Source organism: Oncorhynchus masou, chromosome 21, assembly GCF_036934945.1.
Source record: "Oncorhynchus masou masou isolate Uvic2021 chromosome 21, UVic_Omas_1.1, whole genome shotgun sequence".
Classification (NCBI taxonomy): Eukaryota; Metazoa; Chordata; class Actinopteri; order Salmoniformes; family Salmonidae; genus Oncorhynchus; species Oncorhynchus masou.
In genome coordinates this window covers 52,060,983-52,083,635 of record NC_088232.1, presented here as the reverse complement: position 1 = coordinate 52,083,635, position 22,653 = coordinate 52,060,983, and the positions used below count along the sequence as shown (strand labels likewise).

Below are 22,653 nucleotides of genomic sequence, written 5' to 3'. Positions count from 1 at the left end.
TGTTCATGCAACTTATTATATAACTTATATATGACAAACCTATTTAGGCTAGCCATTGGGGCGGCAGGGTAGCCTAGTGGTTAGAGCATCGGACTAGCAACCGGAAGGTTGCAAGTTCAAATCCCCGAGCTGACAAGGTACAAATCTGTCATTCTACCCCTAAACAGGCAGTTAACCCACTGTTCCTAGGCCATCATTGAAAATAAGAATTTGTTCTTAACTGACTTGCCTAGTAAAATAAATAAAATAACAAACCTATTTAGGCTAGCCATAACAAAAGTGTTGACTCAAGACATTTCAACTGTTCATTTTTTTATTAATTTGTAAAAAAAAATATTTAAAAAAATTACATAATTCCACTTTAACATTATGTGGTATTGTGTGAAGACCAGTGACACAACATCTCAATGTAATCTATTTGAAATTCAGGCTGATACAAAACAAAATGTAGAAAAAGTGGGGGTGTGAATACATTCTGAAGGCAGGTTTTGTAGAGGTGTGGGTGCCTGCCACGCTCGGAGCTGTTGTTGTACAATTTCCCAAGGGCCAAACACTACCCTGAGATGCACACAAGTTACTCAACAGAAGATGTGTGCCAAGAGCCAAGTGGTATTAGAATATTTAAATCCCCCATATTCCTATTAGAATATCATTACTATCATAATGCTCCTCTCCCTCTCTTCTAGAAAGAGGTATCCATGGGCATAATGAATCACTGCCTTGTAGTAATGCATCATTAATACTCACATGCTTGCTAGTGTTTAGCTATCTCATTTTCACGATCCCCTTTTGATTAGCACACTGATGATCTATCTGCCTGCCTCTCTAAAGATCCATCCATGCTGCTCTGAGCTGCACAACCACGCAGCTGTTTAAAAAAATACAAAATATTCAGCCGTGCGTCACCTAATTATGGATAAGGAGTCTGATTGCTAAACGTCCAATCAGGATGTGATTGTGAGAGGAGCTTGGGGAGCAGAACTCTTTTGGCTTTTATTGTGGTGACCAACAACCTATAAATAGACTGTGACATCCTCTGGGCCCTGACATGTTCATCAATTGAGACTTCATATGATATAGCAGCTGACTTTCAGCTTGCTTAATAGGATTTTAGTTGTTGATTTGACCATGGGACATTAATTACATTACAGCTGGTTTGACCATGTGACAGTAATATATTAGATCGGGTTTGACCATGTGACAGTAATATATTGCAGCTGGTTTCTAATGTATTTCATGCATTTCTTTATTATTTTCACCTCTTACAGATGAAAATGATTAACAGATATTGCTCTCCGGATGATCAGGTATGTTCTCATGCAAGGCGCTATAAATATCTTCAACTATAACTATTTACATCTACAACTATCTACTTCTATAGCCATCTACAACTATCTATACCTACAACTATCTACATCTATAACAATCTACATCTATAACTATCTACATGTATAACTATCTATAATTACAACGATCTACATCTATAACTATCTACATGTATAACTATCTATAATTACAACGATCTACATCTATAACTATCTCCAACTACATCTATGTACTTCTACATCTATAACTATCTATAACTATCTACATCTATCTACTTCTACAACTATTTACATCTACAACTATCTATAACTACAACTCTCTACATCTATAACTATCTATAACTACAACTGTCTACATCTACAACTATCTACATCTATAAATAACTATTATTAACTATAACTATCTACATTGTTATCTATCTACATGTATAACTATCTAAATCTACAACTATCTACATCTACAACTATCTATATCTATCTACAACTGTCTACATCTATAACTATTTACATCTACGACCATCTACAACTATCTACATCTACAACTATCTACATTTATAAGTAACTATTATTTACTATAACTATCTACATGTATAACTATCTACATGTATAACTACAACTATCTACATCTACAACTATCTACATCTACAACTATCTACATAACGACAACTATCTATAACTACAACTATTTACATCTATAACTATCTACAACTACAACTATCTACATCTACAACTATCTACATCTATAACTTTCTATAACTACAACTATCTACAACTATCAACAACTATCTACATTTATAACTATCTACATTTATAAATAACTATTATTAACTATAACTATATACATGTATAACTATCTACATCTATAACTACAACTATCTACATCTAACTATCTACAACTATCTACATCTATGACTATCTATATCTATCTACAACTGTCTACATCTACATCTACAACTACCTACATCTACAACTATCTAAATCTATAACTATCTACATTTATAACTATCTAAATGTATAAATAACTATTATTAACTATAACTATATACATCTATAACTATCTACTTTGTTATCTATCTACATGTATAACATCTCTACATCTATAACTATCTACATCTACAACTATCTACATCTACAACTATCTATATCTATCTACAACTATTTACATCTATAACTATCTATAACTACAACTATTTACATCTATAACTATCTATAACTACAACTATCTACATCTATAACTATCTATAACTATCTACAACTATCTAACTATCTATAACTATCTACATCTACAACTATCAACAACTATCTACATCTATCTACATTTATAGCTATCTACATTTTAAACTATCTACATTTATAAATAACTATTATTAACTATAACTATATACATTTACATTTAAGTCATTTAGCAGACGCTCTTATCCAGAGCGACTTACAAATTGGTGAATTCACCTTCTGACATCCAGTGGAACAGCCACTTTACAATAGTGCATCTAAATCATTAAGGGGGAGGGGGGTGAGAAGGATTACTTATCCTATCCTAGGTATTCCTTGAAGAGGTGGGGTTTCAGGTGTCTCCGGAAGGTGGTGATTGACTCCGCTGTCCTGACGTCGTGAGGGAGTTTGTTCCACCATTGGGGGCCAGAGCAGCGAACAGTTTTGACTGGGCTGAGCGGGAACTGTACTTCCTCAGTGGTAGGGAGGCGAGCAGGCCAGAGGTGGATGAACGCAGTGCCCTTGTTTGGGTGTAGGGCCTGATCAGAGCCTGGAGGTACTGCGGTGCCGTTCCCCTCACAGCTCCGTAGGCAAGCACCATGGTCTTGTAGCGGATGCGAGCTTCAACTGGAAGCCAGTGGAGAGAGCGGAGGAGCGGGGTGACGTGAGAGAACTTGGGAAGGTTGAACACCAGATGGGCTGCGGCGTTCTGGATGAGTTGTAGGGGTTTGATGGCACAGGCAGGGAGCCCAGCCAACAGCGAGTTGCAGTAATCCAGACGGGAGATGACAAGTGCCTGGATTAGGACCTGCGCCGCTTCCTGTGTGAGGCAGGGGCGTACTCTGCGGATGTTGTAGAGCATGAACCTACAGGAACGGGCCACCGCCTTGATGTTAGTTGAGAACGACAGGGTGTTGTCCAGGATCACGCCAAGGTTCTTAGCGCTCTGGGAGGAGGAAACAATGGAGTTGTCAACCGTGATGGCGAGATCATGGAACGGGCAGTCCTTCCCCGGGAGGAAGAGCAGCTCCGTCTTGCCGAGGTTCAGCTTGAGGTGGTGATCCGTCATCCACACTGATATGTCTGCCAGACATGCAGAGATGCGATTCGCCACCTGGTCATCAGAAGGGGGAAAGGAGAAGATTAATTGTGTGTCGTCTGCATAGCAATGATAGGAGAGACCATGTGAGGTTATGACAGAGCCAAGTGACTTGGTGTATAGCGAGAATAGGAGAGGGCCTAGAACAGAGCCCTGGGGGACACCAGTGGTGAGAGCGCGTGGCGAGGAGACAGATTCTCGCCACGCCACCTGGTAGGAGCGACCTGTCAGGTAGGACGCAATCCAAGCGTGGGCCGCGCCGGAGATGCCCAACTCGGAGAGGGTGGAGAGGAGGATCTGATGGTTCACAGTGTCGAAGGCAGCCGATAGGTCTAGAAGGATGAGAGCAGAGGAGAGAGAGTTAGCTTTAGCAGTGCGGAGCGCCTCCGTGATACAGAGAAGAGCAGTCTCAGTTGAATGACTAGTCTTGAAACCTGACTGATTTGGATCAAGAAGGTCATTCTGAGAGAGATAGCGGGAGAGCTGGCCAAGGACGGCACGTTCAAGAGTTTTGGAGAGAAAAGAAAGAAGGGACACTGGTCTGTAGTTGTTGACATCGGAGGGATCGAGTGTAGGTTTTTTCAGAAGGGGTGCAACTCTCGCTCTCTTGAAGACAGAAGGGACGTAGCCAGCGGTCAGGGATGAGTTGATGAGCGAGGTGAGGTAAGGGAGAAGGTCTCCGGAAATGGTCTGGAGAAGAGAGGAGGGGATAGGGTCAAGCGGGCAGGTTGTTGGGCGGCCGGCCGTCACAAGAAGCGAGATTTCATCTGGAGAGAGGGGAGAAAGAGGTCAGAGCACAGGGTAGGGCAGTGTGAGCAGAACCAGCGGTGTCGTTTGACTTAGCAAACGAGGATCGGATGTCGTCGACCTTCTTTTCAAAATGGTTGACGAAGTCATCTGCAGAGAGGGAGGAGGGGGGGAGGATTCAGGAGGGAGGAGAAGGTGGCAAAGAGCTTCCTAGGGTTAGAGGCAGATGCTTGGAATTTAGAGTGGAAGAAAGTGGCTTTAGCAGCAGAGACAGAGGAGGAAAATGTAGAGAGGAGGGAGTGAAAGGATGCCAGGTCCGCAGGGAGGCGAGTTTTCCTCCATTTCCGCTCGGCTGCCCGGAGCACTGTTCTGTGAGCTCGCAGTGAGTCGTCGAGCCACGGAGCGGGAGGGGAGGATCGAGCCGGCCTGGAGGATAGGGGACATAGAGAGTCAAAGGATGCAGAAAGGGAAGAGAGGAGGGTTGAGGAGGCGGAATCAGGAGATAGGTTGGAGAAGGTATGAGCAGAGGGAAGAGATGATAGGATGGAAGAGGAGAGAGTAGCGGGGGAGAGAGAGCGAAGGTTGGGACGGCGCGATACCATCCGAGTAGGGGCAGTGTGGGAAGTGTTGGATGAAAGCGAGAGGGAAAAGGATACAAGGTAGTGGTCGGAGACTTGGAGGGGAGTTGCAATGAGGTTAGTGGAAGAACAGCATCTAGTAAAGATGAGGTCGAGCGTATTGCCTGCCTTGTGAGTAGGGGGAAGGTGAGAGGGTGAGGTCAAAAGAGGAGAGGAGTGGAAAGAAGGAGGCAGAGAGGAATGAGTCAAAGGTAGACGTGGGGAGGTTAAAGTCGCCCAGGACTGTGAGAGGTGAGCCGTCCTCAGGAAAGGAGCTTATCAAGGCATCAAGCTCATTGATGAACTCTCCGAGGGAACCTGGAGGGCGATAAATGATAAGGATGTTAAGCTTGAAAGGGCTGGTAACTGTGACAGCATGGAATTCAAAGGAGGCGATAGACAGATGGGTAAGGGGAGAAAGAAAGAATGACCACTTGGGAGAGATGAGGATCCCGGTGCCACCACCCCGCTGACCAGAAGCTCTCGGGGTGTGCGAGAACACGTGGGCGGACGAAGAGAGAGCAGTAGGAGTAGCAGTGTTGTCTGTGGTGATCCATGTTTCCGTCAGTGCCAAGAAGTCGAGGGACTGGAGGGAGGCATAGGCTGAGATGAACTCTGCCTTGTTGGCCGCAGATCGGCAGTTCCAGAGGCTACCGGAGACCTGGAACTCCACGTGGGTCGTGCGCGCTGGGACCACCAGATTAGGGTGGCCGCGGCCACGCGGTGTGGAGCGTTTGTATGGTCTGTGCAGAGAGGAGAGAACAGGGATAGATAGACACATAGTTGACAGGCTACAGAAGAGGCTACGCTAATGCAAAGGAGATTGGAATGACAAGTGGACTACACTTATCGAATGTTCAGAACGTTAAGCTTACGTAGCAAGAATCTTATTGACTAAGATGATTGAAATGATACAGTACTGCTGGAGTAGGCTAGCTGGCAGTGGCTACGTTGTTGACACTACACTAATCAAGTCGTTCCGTCGAGTGTAATAGTTTCTACAGTGCTGCTATTCGGGGGCTAGCTGGCTAGCTAGCAGTGTTGATTACGTAACGTTACGTTAAAAGAACGACAATAGCTGGCTAGCTAACCTAGAAAATCGCTCCAGACTACACAATTGTCGTAGATACAAAGACGGCTAAGTAGCTAGCTAGCTACGATCAAACAAATCAAACCGTTGTACTGTAATGAAGTGAAATGAAAATGTGATACTACCTGTGGAGCGAGGCGGAATACATGTATAACTATCTACATCTATAACTACAACTATCTACATCTATATCTATCTACATCTATGACTATCTATATCTATATCTATCTACAACTGTCTACATCTACAGCTATTTACATCTATAACTATCTATAACTACAACTATTTACATCTACATCTATCTAAATCTATAACTATCCCACAACTATCTACTTCTATAACTATTTACATCTATAACTACAACTATCTACATCTACAACTATCTAAATCTATAACTATCTACATTTATAACTATCTAAATGTATAAATAACTATTATTAACTATAACTATATACATCTATAACTATCTACATTGTTATTTATCTACATCTATAACTATCTACATCTACAACTATCTATATCTATCTACAACTATTTACATCTATAACTATCTATAACTACAACTATCTATAACTACAACTATCTAGATCTATAACTATCTACATCTACAACAATCAACAACTATCTACATCTATCTACATTTATAACTATCTACATTTATAAATAACTATTATTAACTATAACTATATACATGTATAACTATCTACATCTATAACTACAACTATCTACATCTATATCTATCTACATCTATCTATATCTATATCTATCTACAACTGTCTACATCTATAACTATAACTATTTACATCTACAACTATCTATAACTACAACTATCTACAACTATCTATCTACATTTATAACTATCTACATCTATATCTATCTACATCTATGACTATCTATATCTATCTTCAACTGTCTACATCTATAACTATTTACATCTATAACTATCTATAACTACAACTATTTACATCTACAACTATTTACATCTACAACTATCTACTTCTATAACTATCTACATGTATAACTATCTACATTTATAACTACACCTAACTAATCTACATTTATAAATAACTATTATTAACTATCTACATGTATAACTATATACATCTATATACATATATAACTATCTACAACTACAGCTATCTACATCTATAACTATCTACATTTATAATTATCTACATTTAAAACTCTACATTTATATATAACTATTATTAACTATAACTATCTACATGTATAACTATCTACATTTATAACTACACCTAACTAATCTACATTTATAAATAACTATTATTAACTATCTACATGTATAACTATATACATCTATATACATATATAACTATCTACAACTACAGCTATCTACATCTATAACTATCTACATCTATAACTATCTACATTTATAATTATCTACATTTAAAACTCTACATTTATATATAACTATTATTAACTATAACTATCTACATGTATAACTATCTACAACTACAGCTATATACATCTATAACTACAACTATCTACATCTATAACTATCTATAACTACAACTATTTACATCTATAACTATCTACAACTACAGCTTATACATCTATCTACAGGTATCTACATCTAGAACTATCTACATTTATAATTATCTACATTTAAAACTCTACATTTATAAATAACTATTATTAACTATAACTATCTACATCTATAACTATCTACATCTACATCTATAACTATCTATAACTACAACTATCTACATCTACATCTATAACTATCTATAACTACAACTATCTACATCTACATCTATAACTACAACTATCTACATCTATAACTATCTACAACTACAACTATAACTATCTATAACTACAACTATCTACATCTACATCTATAACTATCTATAACTACAACTATCTACATCTACATCTATAACTACAACTATCTACATCTATAACTATCTACAACTACATCTATAACTACAACTATCTACATCTACATCTATAACTACAACTATCTACATCTATAACTATCTACAACTACAACTATAACTATCTATAACTACAACTATCTACATCTACATCTATAACTATCTATAACTACAACTACAGCTATATACATCTATAACTACAACTATCTACATCTACATCTATAACTACAACTATCTACATCTATAACTATCTACAACTACAGCTTATACATCTATCTACAAGTATCTACATCTAGAACTATCTACATTTATAATTATCTCCATTTAAAACTCTACATTTATAAATAACTATTATTAACTATAACTATCTACATTTATCTATGTACATGTATAACTATCTACATCTATTACTATCTACATGTATCTATGTACATGTATAACTATCTACATCTATAACTATCTACATTTATCTATGTACATGTATAACTATCTACATCTATAACTATCTACAACTACAGCTATAACTATGTATAACTATCTACAATTACAGCTATAACTATGTATAACTACAGCTATCTACATCTATTACTATCTACAACTACAGCTATAACTATGTATAACTAACTATCTACAACTACAGCTATGTATAACTATCTACATGTATAACTATCTACATCTATAACTACAACTATCTACATCTACAACTATCTACATGTATAACTATCTACATCTATTACTATCTACAACTACAGCTATAACTATGTATAACTAACTATCTACAACTACAGCTATCTACATCTATAACTATGTATAACTATCTACATGTATAACTACAACTATCTACATCTACAACTATCTACATGTATAACTATCTACATGTATGTAAAACTTTATATAACTATCTACATTTAAAACTATCTACGTTTATAAATAACTATAACTATCTACATCTGTAACTATCTACGTGTATATCTATCTACATCTATAACTATCTACATCTACAACTATCTACATCTATAACTATCTATGTGTATATCTATCTACATCTACAACTATCTACATCTATAACTATCTATGTGTATATCTATCTACATCTATAACTATCTACATCTATAACTATCTTTTACTAAGACGTATCCACTCATAGTATGCATTTTAATTACAAATAACCAAACATTTGCAAGAGATTGGATTACCTTGTTTCTGCAGATTGTCCACATGGCTTGGGTGTGTGAAAACCCTCAAGCTAATGATGCTGGTCCATCAAGTACCTTCAAGTTCCTGGCATTGAGAGGCCCTTCGCTCTACATCTTCAGGAGTCCTCCCGTATGAACCTCCCATTGATTTCCTTGTCATTCATTGTCTTCCCGAGTTATTTGGGTTAATAAGTTAATGCAGAGATTCCAAATGCTGTTTATCAATCACTGTATGTTTGTGTATTATGGTTCAGTGTATCGTAACACAATGCCTGTAAGATACTGTATGATTACATTTATAAAAACAAAAAATACACACACTTTTGTCCCACCCCACCACCACCCCCCAACCTTAGGTTAGTGGAACAGACTGGGGACAAGCTGAAACTATGTATACCCTCTATGAGGTTCTGTTAAAGGTTCACAAGGTATGTTCAACGTTCACATGCAGAATAAGATACCAGCACGAAATGTTACCGGAATATTGAAAATTCTGTGCACATCACTTGAACCATGTCTATGTTAGATCTACACATAGACAAGTTGGGAGTTTAGCTTCCAGTGAATACAACTGGATGACGCGGCATGATTGGATGTGTTGCAGCTATGTGTGACGGAGGACTGTTGGATCCAGGCCAAGTTCTACCTTGGTCTCCAGCAGGATGAGGATCTGCAGGATGGAGAGCCTTTCTGTTTCAGTATCCTGGTCGGCCACGGCCAGAGTCACACCTTCAGTGTGGAGATGACCTCTGACCTCGCCGTGTGGGAGAAGTCCTTCCAAAGAGCCGTCTTCATGGAGGTGCAGAGAGTAGGGGTAAGTTGGAACAGCAAATTAGGTTTGTTTGGTCATGATGTGATTCTCCCCGGAGTCAAAGGTTTGGGGTTTGTTATAAGTGGTGCTGAGAGACTGTATGACTGACATTTTTACACATTTTGAAAAAGACGAGCCGTCATTGTGTTATCACAATTTTAACTGCAGCAAATACGATGCCAACACATTACTTCCAGACGTGCATTCATTTTGATAATGTGTTCCATTTAGTGGATTATTCTAGAATAGAACAAGCCTAACATTTTAACAAGCCTAACATAATGGTAAATCTAAGCACCACTTCAGGTTGTGTATTTACAGTCATTTATGTATTGCTTTGGAATTAACACCAATTCCAATGTTAGTCCAAAACGGGACGCTCATATGTAGGGTATGTAAACATTATAATAAGGAGCATTGTGTCAAGGCTTTCGTTGTGGGAAGGAGGAGCGTACCAAAATGCAGCGTAGTTGTGATTCATTTTAATATAATAAAAAACTATACACTATAAACTAACAAAATAACAAACGTACGAAAACAGCCCTATCTGGTGCAAAACACAGAGACAGGAAGAATCACCCACAAACACACAGTGAAACCCAGGCTACCTAAATATGGTTCCCAATCAGAGACAATGACTAACACCTGCCTCTGATTGAGAACCATATCAGGCCAGACATAGACATAGACAAACAAGACATCCAACATAGAATGCCCACTCAGATCACACCCTGACCAACCAAAACATAGAAACATACAAATAAACTATGGTCAGGGTGTGACACATTGTTTAAAGTGGCTAGTGACTACTTTGCGATCGCATTGGGGCAGCACAACAACAACAAAAATCCTTCATTGAGAGGAGGGAGTCTGTGCTTTGTTTTCAATCAAATAAAACAAAATTGTTTTTTTTCTCCGTTTTTTTTTTCTGTTTCTAAATACGAAGTATAAAGGCACCAAAAGCCTGTTTGGCTACTCTTGTTCTATGTCCATATGGGCAGTGTGCATCACGGCAGGATAGGCTGTGTTTCAGCTGTCAGATTTCATGACATAACCAACTGTGTTACCACTGAAACCAGCTTTTGGTTGGTATTAAATATCCGTCTCAGAGCTGCTTTGAATTGGCACTTTGGACACGCCTCAAATATTTCCACCCTCACATCTGCAGCATTATGGTGATGAGCCCTGTTATGGTAAAGTCTATAGCATTATGGTGATGAGCTCTGTTATGGTAAAGTCTATAGCATTATGGTGATGAGCTCTGGTATGGTAAAGTCTATAGCATTATGGTGATGAGCTCTGGTATGGTAAAGTCTATAGCATTATGGTGATGAGCCCTGTTATGGTAAAGTCTATAGCATTATGGTGATGAGCTCTGTTATGGTAAAGTCTATAGCATTATGGTGATGAGCTCTGTTATGGTAAAGTCTCAGAGGTGATGAGCTCTGTTATGGTAAAGTCTGCAGTATTGTGGTGATGAGCTCTGTTATGGTAAAGTCTATAGCATTATGGTGATGAGCTCTGTTATGGTAAAGTCTCAGAGGTGATGAGCTCTGTTATGGTAAAGTCTGCAGTATTGTGGTGATGAGCTCTGTTATGGTAAAGTCTGCAGCATTATGGTGATGAGCTCTGTTATGGTAAAGTCTATAGCATTATGGTGATGAGCTCTGTTATGGTAAAGTCTATAGCATTATGGTGATGAGCTCTGTTATGGTAAAGTCTATAGCATTATGGTGATGAGCTCTGTTATGGTAAAGTCTGCAGCATTATGGTGATGAGCTCTGTTATGGTAAAGTCTATAGCATTATGGTGATGAGCTCTGTTATGGTAAAGTCTGCAGCATTATGGTGATGAGCTCTGTTATGGTAAAGTCTATAGCATTATGGTGATGAGCTCTGTTATGGTAAAGTCTATAGCATTATGGTGATGAGCTCTGTTATGGTAAAGTCTATAGCATTATGGTGATGAGCCCTGTTATGGTAAAGTCTATAGCATTATGGTGATGAGCTCTGTTATGGTAAAGTCTATAGCATTATGGTGATGAGCTCTGTTATGGTAAAGTCTGCAGCATTATGGTGATGAGCTCTGTTATGGTAAAGTCTATAGCATTATGGTGATGAGCTCTGTTATGGTAAAGTCTGCAGCATTATGGTGATGAGCTCTGTTATGGTAAAGTCTATAGCATTATGGTGATGAGCTCTGTTATGGTAAAGTCTATAGCATTATGGTGATGAGCTCTGTTATGGTAAAGTCTATAGCATTATGGTGATGAGCTCTGTTATGGTAAAGTCTGCAGCATTATGGTGATGAGCTCTGTTATGGTAAAGTCTATAGCATTATGGTGATGAGCTCTGTTATGGTAAAGTCTGCAGCATTATGGTGATGAGCTCTGTTATGGTAAAGTCTATAGCATTATGGTGATGAGCTCTGTTATGGTAAAGTCTATAGCATTATGGTGATGAGCTCTGTTATGGTAAAGTCTGCAGCATTATGGTGATGAGCTCTGTTATGGTAAAGTCTGCAGCATTATGGTGATGAGCTCTGTTATGGTAAAGTCTATAGCATTATGGTGATGAGCTCTGTTATGGTAAAGTCTATAGCATTATGGTGGTGAGCTCTGTTATGGTAAAGTCTATAGCATTATGGTGATGAGCTCTGTTATGGTAAAGTCTATAGCATTATGGTGATGAGCTCTGTTATGGTAAAGTCTGCAGCATTATGGTGATGAGCTCTGTTATGGTAAAGTCTATAGCATTATGGTGATGAGCTCTGTTATGGTAAAGTCTGCAGCATTATGGTGATGAGCTCTGTTATGGTAAAGTCTATAGCATTATGGTGATGAGCTCTGTTATGGTAAAGTCTATAGCATTATGGTGATGAGCTCTGTTATGGTAAAGTCTATAGCATTATGGTGATGAGCTCTGTTATGGTAAAGTCTGCAGCATTATGGTGATGAGCTCTGTTATGGTAAAGTCTACAGTATTATGGTGATGAGCTCTGTTATGGTAAAGTCTATAGCATTATGGTGATGAGCTCTGTTATGGTAAAGTCTCAGAGGTGATGAGCTCTGTTATGGTAAAGTCTATAGCATTATGGTGATGAGCCCTGTTATGGTAAAGTCTATAGCATTATGGTGATGAGCTCTGTTATGGTAAAGTCTATAGCATTATGGTGATGAGCCCTGTTATGGTAAAGTCTCAGAGGTGATGAGCCCTGTTATGGTAAAGTCTGCAGTATTATGGTGATGAGCTCTGTTATGGTAAAGTCTATAGCATTATGGTGATGAGCTCTGTTATGGTAAAGTCTATAGCATTATGGTGATGAGCCCTGTTATGGTAAAGTCTACAGTATTATGGTGATGAGCTCTGTTATGGTAAAGTCTGCAGTATTATGGTGATGAGCCCTGTTATGGTAAAGTCTACAGCATTATGGTGATGAGCCCTGTTATGGTAAAGTCTGCAGCATTATGGTGATGAGCTCTGTTATGGTAAAGTCTCAGAGGTGATGAGCCCTGTTATGGTAAAGTCTGCAGCATTATGGTGATGAGCTCTGTTATGGTAAAGTCTGCAGTATTATGGTGATGAGCCCTGTTATGGTAAAGTCTGCAGCATTATGGTGATGAGCTCTGTTTTGGTAAAGTCTGCAGCATTATGGTGATGAGCTCTGTTATGGTAAAGTCTGCAGTATTATGGTGATGAGCCCTGTTATGGTAAAGTCTGCAGCATTATGGTGATGAGCTCTGTTATGGTAAAGTCTGCAGTATTATGGTGATGAGCTCTGTTATGGTAAAGTCTGCAGCATTATGGTGATGAGCTCTGTTATGGTAAAGTCTGCAGCATTATGGTGATGAGCTCTGTTATGGTAAAGTCTGCAGTATTATGGTGATGAGCCCTGTTATGGTAAAGTCTGCAGCATTATGGTGATGAGCCCTGTTATGGTAAAGTCTGCAGCATTATGGTGATGAGCTCTGTTATGGTAAAGTCTGCAGTATTATGGTGATGAGCTCTGTTATGGTAAAGTCTCAGAGGTGATGAGCTCTGTTATGGTAAAGTTTCAGAGGTGATGAGCCCTGTTATGGTAAAGTCTCAGAGGTGATGAGCCCTGTTATGGTAAAGTCTGCAGTATTATGGCGATGAGCCATTGCAGAGAACGCATATTGCAGCACACCGTGTTCAGGAAGTGAATAGATGACATATTTAACTGCTCCTGGTCTTTTCTGTATTTAATAACAGCTTTATTTAACCTATTGTTTAACCTTTACCTGTATATGTGAAAGATTTGCTAAAGGTCAGACTGCATTAACTTACTAAGCTCCTCATAATCAACGTGGACTGAAATAGTTGCCGGTACTCATGTTGGGTGCTGTTACTGTTTACATTTAGGGATCAGGAGCGCCACAATACTTTTGAACTAATATTCTGTCAGAGGGACAGGAGCTCCAGCAGTAGAACATATAAGGTGCTGTTGCTCAGCTCCGGTGAACTCCTGCCCAAGTGAAGAACTGCTCATAATCACAGCCAAAAGGTATATTCTCTTATACCTGCTACTGTTAATTAACACAGTGAGCCTGTTACTGTCAACACAGTGAACCTGCTATTGTCAACACAGTGAACCTGCTACTGTCAACATAGTGGGCCTGTTACTGTCAACACAGTGAACCTGCTACTGTCAACACAGTGAACCTGCTACTGTCAACATAGTGGGCCTGCTACTGTCAACACAGTGGGCCTGCTACTGTCAGCTGTATGCAGACTAGAGTGGTGTTGTGCTGTATGCAGACTAGAGTGGTGTAATGCTGTATGCAGACTAGAGTGGTGTTGTACTGTCAGCTGTATGCAGACTAGAGTGGTGTTGTACTGTATGCTGACTAGAATGGTGTTGTACTGTCAGCTGTATGCAGACTAGAGTGGTGTAATGCTGTATGCAGACTAGAGTGGTGTTGTACTGTCAGCTGTATGCAGACTAGAGTGGTGTTGCACTGTCAGCTGACTAGAATGGTGTTGTACTGTATGCTGACTAGAGTGGTGTTATACTGTCAGCTGTATGCAGACTAGAGTGGTGTTATGATGTATGCAGACTAGAGTGGTGTTGTACTATCAGCTGTATGCAGACTAGAGTGGTGTTGTACTGTATACAGACTAGAGTGGTGTTATGCTGTATGCAGACTAGAGTGGTGTTGTACTGTCAGCTGTATGCAGACTAGAGTGGTGTTATGCTGTATGCAGACTAGACTGGTGTTGTACTGTCAGCTGTATGCAGACTAGAGTGGTGTTATGCTGTATGCAGACTAGAGTGGTGTTATGCTGTATGCAGACTAGAGTGGTGTTATGCTGTATGCAGACTAGAGTGGTGTTATGCTGTATGCAGACTAGAGTGGTGTTATGCTGTATGCAGACTAGAGTGGTGTTGTACTATCAGCTGTATGCAGACTAGAGTGGTGTTGTACTGTATACAGACTAGAGTGGTGTTATGCTGTATGCAGACTAGAGTGGTGTTGTACTGTCAGCTGTATGCAGACTAGAGTGGTGTTATGCTGTATGCAGACTAGAGTGGTGTTATGCTGTATGCAGACTAGACTGGTGTTGTACTGTCAGCTGTATGCAGACTAGAGTGGTGTTATGCTGTATGCAGACTAGAGTGGTGTAATGCTGTATGCAGACTAGACTGGTGTTGTACTGTCAGCTGTATGCAGACTAGAGTGGTGTTGTACTGTCAGCTGTATGCAGACTAGAGTGGTGTTATGCTGTATGCAGACTAGAGTGGTGTTGTACTATCAGCTGTATGCAGACTAGAGTGGTGTTGTACTGTATACAGACTAGAGTGGTGTTATGCTGTATGCAGACTAGAGTGGTGTTGTACTGTCAGCTGTATGCAGACTAGAGTGGTGTTGCACTGTCAGCTGACTAGAATGGTGTTGTACTGTATGCTGACTAGAGTGGTGTTATACTGTCAGCTGTATGCAGACTAGAGTGGTGTTATGATGTATGCAGACTAGAGTGGTGTTGTACTATCAGCTGTATGCAGACTAGAGTGGTGTTGTACTGTATACAGACTAGAGTGGTGTTATGCTGTATGCAGACTAGAGTGGTGTTGTACTGTCAGCTGTATGCAGACTAGAGTGGTGTTATGCTGTATGCAGACTAGACTGGTGTTGTACTGTCAGCTGTATGCAGACTAGAGTGGTGTTATGCTGTATGCAGACTAGAGTGGTGTTATGCTGTATGCAGACTAGAGTGGTGTTATGCTGTATGCAGACTAGAGTGGTGTTATGCTGTATGCAGACTAGAGTGGTGTTGTACTATCAGCTGTATGCAGACTAGAGTGGTGTTGTACTGTATACAGACTAGAGTGGTGTTATGCTGTATGCAGACTAGAGTGGTGTTGTACTGTCAGCTGTATGCAGACTAGAGTGGTGTTATGCTGTATGCAGACTAGAGTGGTGTTATGCTGTATGCAGACTAGACTGGTGTTGTACTGTCAGCTGTATGCAGACTAGAGTGGTGTTATGCTGTATGCAGACTAGACTGGTGTTGTACTGTCAGCTGTATGCAGACTAGAGTGGTGTTGTACTGTCAGCTGTATGCAGACTAGAGTGGTGTTATGCTGTATGCAGACTAGAGTGGTGTTGTACTATCAGCTGTATGCAGACTAGAGTGGTGTTGTACTGTATACAGACTAGAGTGGTGTTATGCTGTATGCAGACTAGAGTGGTGTTGTACTGTCAGCTGTATGCAGACTAGAGTGGTGTTATGCTGTATGCAGACTAGAGTGGTGTTGTACTGTCAGCTGTATGCAGACTAGAGTGGTGTTATGCTGTATGCAGACTAGAGTGGTGTAATGCTGTATGCAGACTAGAGTGGTGTTGTACTGTCAGCTGTATGCAGACTAGAGTGGTGGTGTACTGTATGCTGACTAGAATGGTGTTGTACTGTCAGCTGTATGCAGACTAGAGTGGTGTAATGCTGTATGCAGACTAGAGTGGTGTTGTACTGTCAGCTGTATGCAGACTAGAGTGGTGTTGTACTGTATACAGACTAGAGTGGTGTTGTACTGTCAGCTGTATGCAGACTAGAGTGGTGTTATACTGTCAGCTGTATGCAGACTAGAGTGGTGTTGTACTGTCAGCTGTATGCAGACTAGAGTGGTGTTGTACTGTCAGCTGTATGCAGACTAGAGTGGTGTTGTACTGTCAGCTGTATGCAGACTAGAGTGGTGTTGTACTGTCAGCTGTATGCAGACTAGAGTGGTGTTGTACTGTCAGCTGTATGCAGACTAGAGTGGTGTTGTACTGTCAGCTGTATGCAGACTAAAGCGGTGTTGTACTGTCAGCTGTATGCAGACTAGAGTGGTGTTGTACTGTCAGCTGTATGCAGACTAGAGTGGTGTTGTACTGTCAGCTGTATGCAGACTAGAGTGGTGTTGTACTGTCAGCTGTATGCAGACTAGAGTGGTGTTGTACTGTCAGCTGTATGCAGACTAGAGTGGTGTTGTACTGTCAGCTGTATGCAGACTAAAGCGGTGTTGTACTGTCAGCTGTATGCAGACTAGATAGGTGTTGTACTGTCAGCTGACAAAATTATCAATAGAGTATCTGTGATGCATATAGTTTACAACACCGTATATTTGAATGGGATCTACTGGCATTGATAACACCTGACATGTATGTTTCATAACAACTTTATAAGCCGTGCAGGATCCTTCATAATAACAGGCTTATTACCATTGTACACATTGGACAATTGTCAAAACCTTCACAGATATGCTTCAGAATGACATTTGATGTTTTCAGTATAACTAAGCTCCCTTTTTTGAGCTCTTCTCTATTCATTCACTTGAACCAAGAGTCAACAGTATGCTAGATGTCAAGTCGGGGCCTCGTCAAATGGCCGGTAGGGTTCTGTAATAAATCTCCTCTTCAAAAGCAGCCAACTAAAGTAAAAGGCTGAAACACAGTAAGCTGGAGGGCTATGATGCTCAGAACCCTTAACTACAGACTTGTATAAATAATACAGAGGAAAGAACCTGTCAGAAGAGATTTAAATCACTGCAAGGCTGAAATACATTTTAAGGGCAAAGTGTGAACCCACACAATTCCAGAATTTGGTTCTGCTCAAAAAAAAGAAGGTTGGCCAGGCGCAAGTTCTTAAACTTCATTGGCTGTTGAGAAAATACGTCTCTTTTGAAGTATAATCCCATTATGTTCTATAGAGTGGCTTGTTTGTTCATGGATAGTTCAGCATCGTGATTCCGCAGGGCTCAATTAAGTTGCCACTTAATTCTGAGGACATTCATTCCATAGGCAAGTTCTTGGCTGTACCAACAAACAAAAAACAATTGAACATATAAACTGCAGAATGAAATAAGGAATGGCCTACCAAAAAATGAACATTCTCTCTTAATCTTTCAATGTCTGAACCCTTGAAAGCAGGAACAGATGGTCATGTCGTGCTGATGTATCCTGTACTTCAATTGGACTGGGACTTGTTGTTTATTGTAGAATACAAAATGGAGGATACAACATGAATATGACATAGTGGACACGACGAAGGACATAGTGAAGGACATAGTCGTCCTGGTACACTACGAAGGACATAGTCGTCCTGGTACACTACGAAGGACATAGTCGTCCTGGTACACTACGAAGGACATAGTCGTCCTGGTACACTACGAAGGACATATTCGTCCTGGTACACTACGGAGGACATAGTCGTCCTGGTACACTATGAAGGACATAGTCGTCCTGGTACACTACGAAGGACATAGTCGTCCTGGTACACTACGAAGGACATAGTCGTCCTGGTACACTACGAAGGACATAGTCGTCCTGGTACACTATGAAGGACATAGTCGTCCTGGTACACTACGAAGGACATAGTCGTCCTGGTACACTACGAAGGACATAGTCGTCCTGGTACACTACGAAGGACATAGTCGTCCTGGTACACTATGAAGGACATAGTCGTCCTGGTACACTACGAAGGACATAGTGATCCTGGTACACTATGAAGGACATAGTGAAGGACATAGTCGTCCTGGTACACTACGAAGGACATAGTGAAGGACATAGTCGTCCTGGTACACTATGAAGGACATAGTCGTCCTGGTACACTATGAAGGACATAGTTGTCCTGGTACACTAAGAAGGACATTTTCGTCCTGGTACACTACGAAGGACATAGTGATCCTGGTACACTACGAAGGACATAGTGAAGGACATAGTCGTCCTGGTACACTATGAAGGACATAGTCGTCCTGGTACACTACGAAGGACATAGTCGTCCTGGTACACTAAGAAGGACATTTTCGTCCTGGTACACTACGAAGGACATAGTGATCCTGGTACACTACGAAGGACATAGTCGTCCTGGTACACTACGAAGGACATTTTCGTCCTGGTACACTACGAAGGACATAGTGAAGGACATTGTCGTCCTGGTACACTACGAAGGACATAGTCGTCCTGGTACACTACGAAGGACATAGTCGTCCTGGTACACTAAGAAGGACATAGTGAAGGACATAGTCGTCCTGGTACACTACGAAGGACATAGTCGTCCTGGTACACTAAGAAGGACATAGTCGTCCTGGTACACTATGAAGGACATAGTCGTCCTGGTACACTACGGAGGACATAGTCGTCCTGGTACACTAAGAAGGACATAGTGAAGGACATAGTCGTCCTGGTACACTACGAAGGACATAGTCGTCCTGGTACACTAAGAAGGACATAGTCGTCCTGGTACACTAAGAAGGACATAGTCGTCCTGGTACACTACGAAGGACATAGTCGTCCTGGTACACTAAGAAGGACATAGTGAAGGACATAGTCGTCCTGGTACACTACGAAGGACATAGTCGTCCTGGTACACTAAGAAGGACATAGTCGTCCTGGTACACTACGAAGGACATAGTCGTCCTGGTACACTATGAAGGACATAGTCGTCCTGGTACACTACGAAGGACATAGTCGTCCTGGTACACTATGAAGGACATAGTCATTTACATATTACATTTACATTTAAGTCATTTAGCAGACGCTCTTATCCAGAGCGACTTACAAATTGGGATACAGGACACAGGATATAACATATATAACAGACTGACCCTAGCCCTCTGACACACAAACTATTGCAGCATAAATACTGGAGGCTGAGACAGGAGGGGTCGGGAGACACTGTGGCCCCGTCCGACGATACCCCCGGACAGAGCCAACCTGGCAGGATATAACCCCACCCACTTTGCCAAAGCACAGCCCACACACCACCACCATTAGGGGGATATCTTCAAACCACCAACTTACTACACTGAACAAGACTGAGTATACCCCACGAAGATCTCCCCCACGGCACGAACACGAGGTGGGCACCAACCCGGACAGGAAAATCACGTCAGTTACTCAACCCATTCAAGTGACGCACCTCTCCTAGGGATGGCATGGAAGAGCACCAGTAAGCCAGTGACTCAGACCCTGTAATAGGGTTAGAGGCAGAGAATCCCAGTGGAGAGAGTGGAACCGGCCAGGCATAGATAGCAAGGGAAGTTTGTTGCTCCAGTGCCTTTCCGTTCACCTTCACACCCCTGGGCCAGACTTCACTCAATCATAGGGCCTACTGAAGAGATGAGTTTTCAATAAAGACTTAAAGGTTGAGACCGAGTCTGCGTCTCTCACATGGATAGGCAGACCATTCCATAGAAATGGAGCTCTATAGGAGAAAGCCCTGCCTCCAGCTGTTTGTTTAAAAATTCTAGGGACAGTAAGGAGGCCTGCATCTTGTGACCGTAGCGTACTTGTAGGTATGTACGTCAGGACCAAATTGGAAAGGTAGGTCAGAGCAAGCCCATGTAATGCTTTGTAGGTTAGCAGTCAAACCTTGAAAATCAGCCCTAGCCTTAAATCCAATCGTTTGGTTCTAGTCAAGATTCTAGCAGCCGTGTTTAGTGATTTATCCGGGTAGCCAGAAAGTGGAGCATTGCAGTAGTCTAATCTATATATCACTAGCCACTTTAAACAATGCTACCTAATATAATGTTTACATACCCTACATTATTCATCTCATAGGTATACGTATATACTGTACTCTATCATCTACTGCATCCTTATGTAATACATGTATCACTAGCCACTTTAACTATGCCACTTTGTTTACATACTCATCTCATATGTATATACTGTACTCGATACCATCTACTGTATCTTGCCTATGCTGCTCTGTACCATCACTCATTCATATATCTTTATGTACATATTCTTTATCCCCTTACACTTGTGTATAAGACAGTAGTTTTGGAATTGTTAGTTAGATTACTTGTTGGTTATTACTGCATTGTTGGAACTAGAAGCACAAGCATTTCGCTACACTCGCATTAACATCTGCTAACCATGTGTATGTGACAAATAAAATTTGATTTGATTTGATTATCTAGAAGTACAAAAGCATGGCTTTTTTGGACAGAAAGTTTCAGATATTTGTTACGTAGATGAACAAAAGCTGTCCTTGAAATAGTCTTGATATGTTCGTCAAAAGAGAGTTCAGGGTCCAGAGTAACGCCGAGGTCCTTCAGTTTTATTTGAGACGACTGTACAATCATCAAGATTAATTGTCAAATTCAACAGAAGATCTCTTTGTTTCTTGGGACCTAGAACTAGCATCTCTGTTTTGGCCGAGTTTAAAAGTAGAACATTTGCCATCATCCACTTCCTTATGTCTGAAACACAGTCTTCCAGGAAGGGCAATTTTGGGGCTTCACCATGTTTCATCGAAATGTACAGTTGTGTATCGTCCGCGTAGCCGTGAACGTTACCATTATGTTTCTGAATGACATTACCAAGAGGTAAAATATATAGTGAAAACAATAGTGGTCCTAAAACGGAACCTTGAGGAACACTGAAATTGACAGTTGATTTGTCAGAGGATAAACCATCCAAAGAGACAAAGTTACATTTCTAATGCTGCCGGGAAATAAATAAATAAATAAAACTAGGCTGCATTACACGACATCGGATATTCCAACCTTGAGGCCTGGCCTGCTCTGCTCTTGCTAATCAAAAAAACGTGTGGCTGTACTGTTTAGTGCTACGGTGGCAGTTCAGGAAGTTCAGTTCAGGAGGTCAAAGGTTTATTCTGTAAATAATTTTGGATTCGGCCTTGCACGTGGACTAGTTTAGATCCTATGTTCTGTTCAGTTGGAGAAGGTGAGCGCGAAGATGAGAAGGAGGACCGGAGGTCAACTTTGATCGCTTGCTACTACTATAATTGATTTTTAATAAAACCAATATGTTTCTTTCCAATGATATATTTATCAGAGTTATTGACCTCACAATAATTCAGCTTGAGTAATTTACATTGTGGTGCTGAAAGTAGAAATTCAAGTAGGCTTAACTCATTTCAACAGTCTTCATTTTAATGAGACTTTACTAACAACAAGAGGGCTTTGTGTTGGAGACTATTTCTTCCTGTTTAAGAAATAAGAGGTAGGTCCACCTCTTTGACAAATTAAATTAGGCTACAGGCTGCTATATCCATAGATTTTGTCGGTCAATTCCTCCACCCACCATGCACTCTTTAAATAGCCTAACTCCATGTCAATTAAGGGCTGTTAAGATAGAACCAAAACTCAAATTGAGGGGGTATGAGAGGGTATGACATAGGCCTACCTTTTG

General features: G+C 40.5%; 1 protein-coding gene across 2 annotated transcripts in view; it reads left to right on the top strand.

Annotated features, from left to right (window-relative positions):
- LOC135508500 (gamma-2-syntrophin-like) overlaps window positions 1–22,653 on the top strand; it is a 92,715-nt gene that overhangs the window by 47,292 nt on the left and 22,770 nt on the right. For both annotated transcript variants that reach the window (XM_064928748.1, XM_064928749.1), the window contains 4 exons: window positions 1,269–1,307; window positions 9,195–9,311; window positions 9,538–9,609; window positions 9,786–9,995. In XM_064928748.1, coding sequence (XP_064784820.1) covers window positions 1,269–1,307; window positions 9,195–9,311; window positions 9,538–9,609; window positions 9,786–9,995 — 438 coding nt within the window. The remainder of the gene's footprint in view (window positions 1–1,268; window positions 1,308–9,194; window positions 9,312–9,537; window positions 9,610–9,785; window positions 9,996–22,653) is intronic.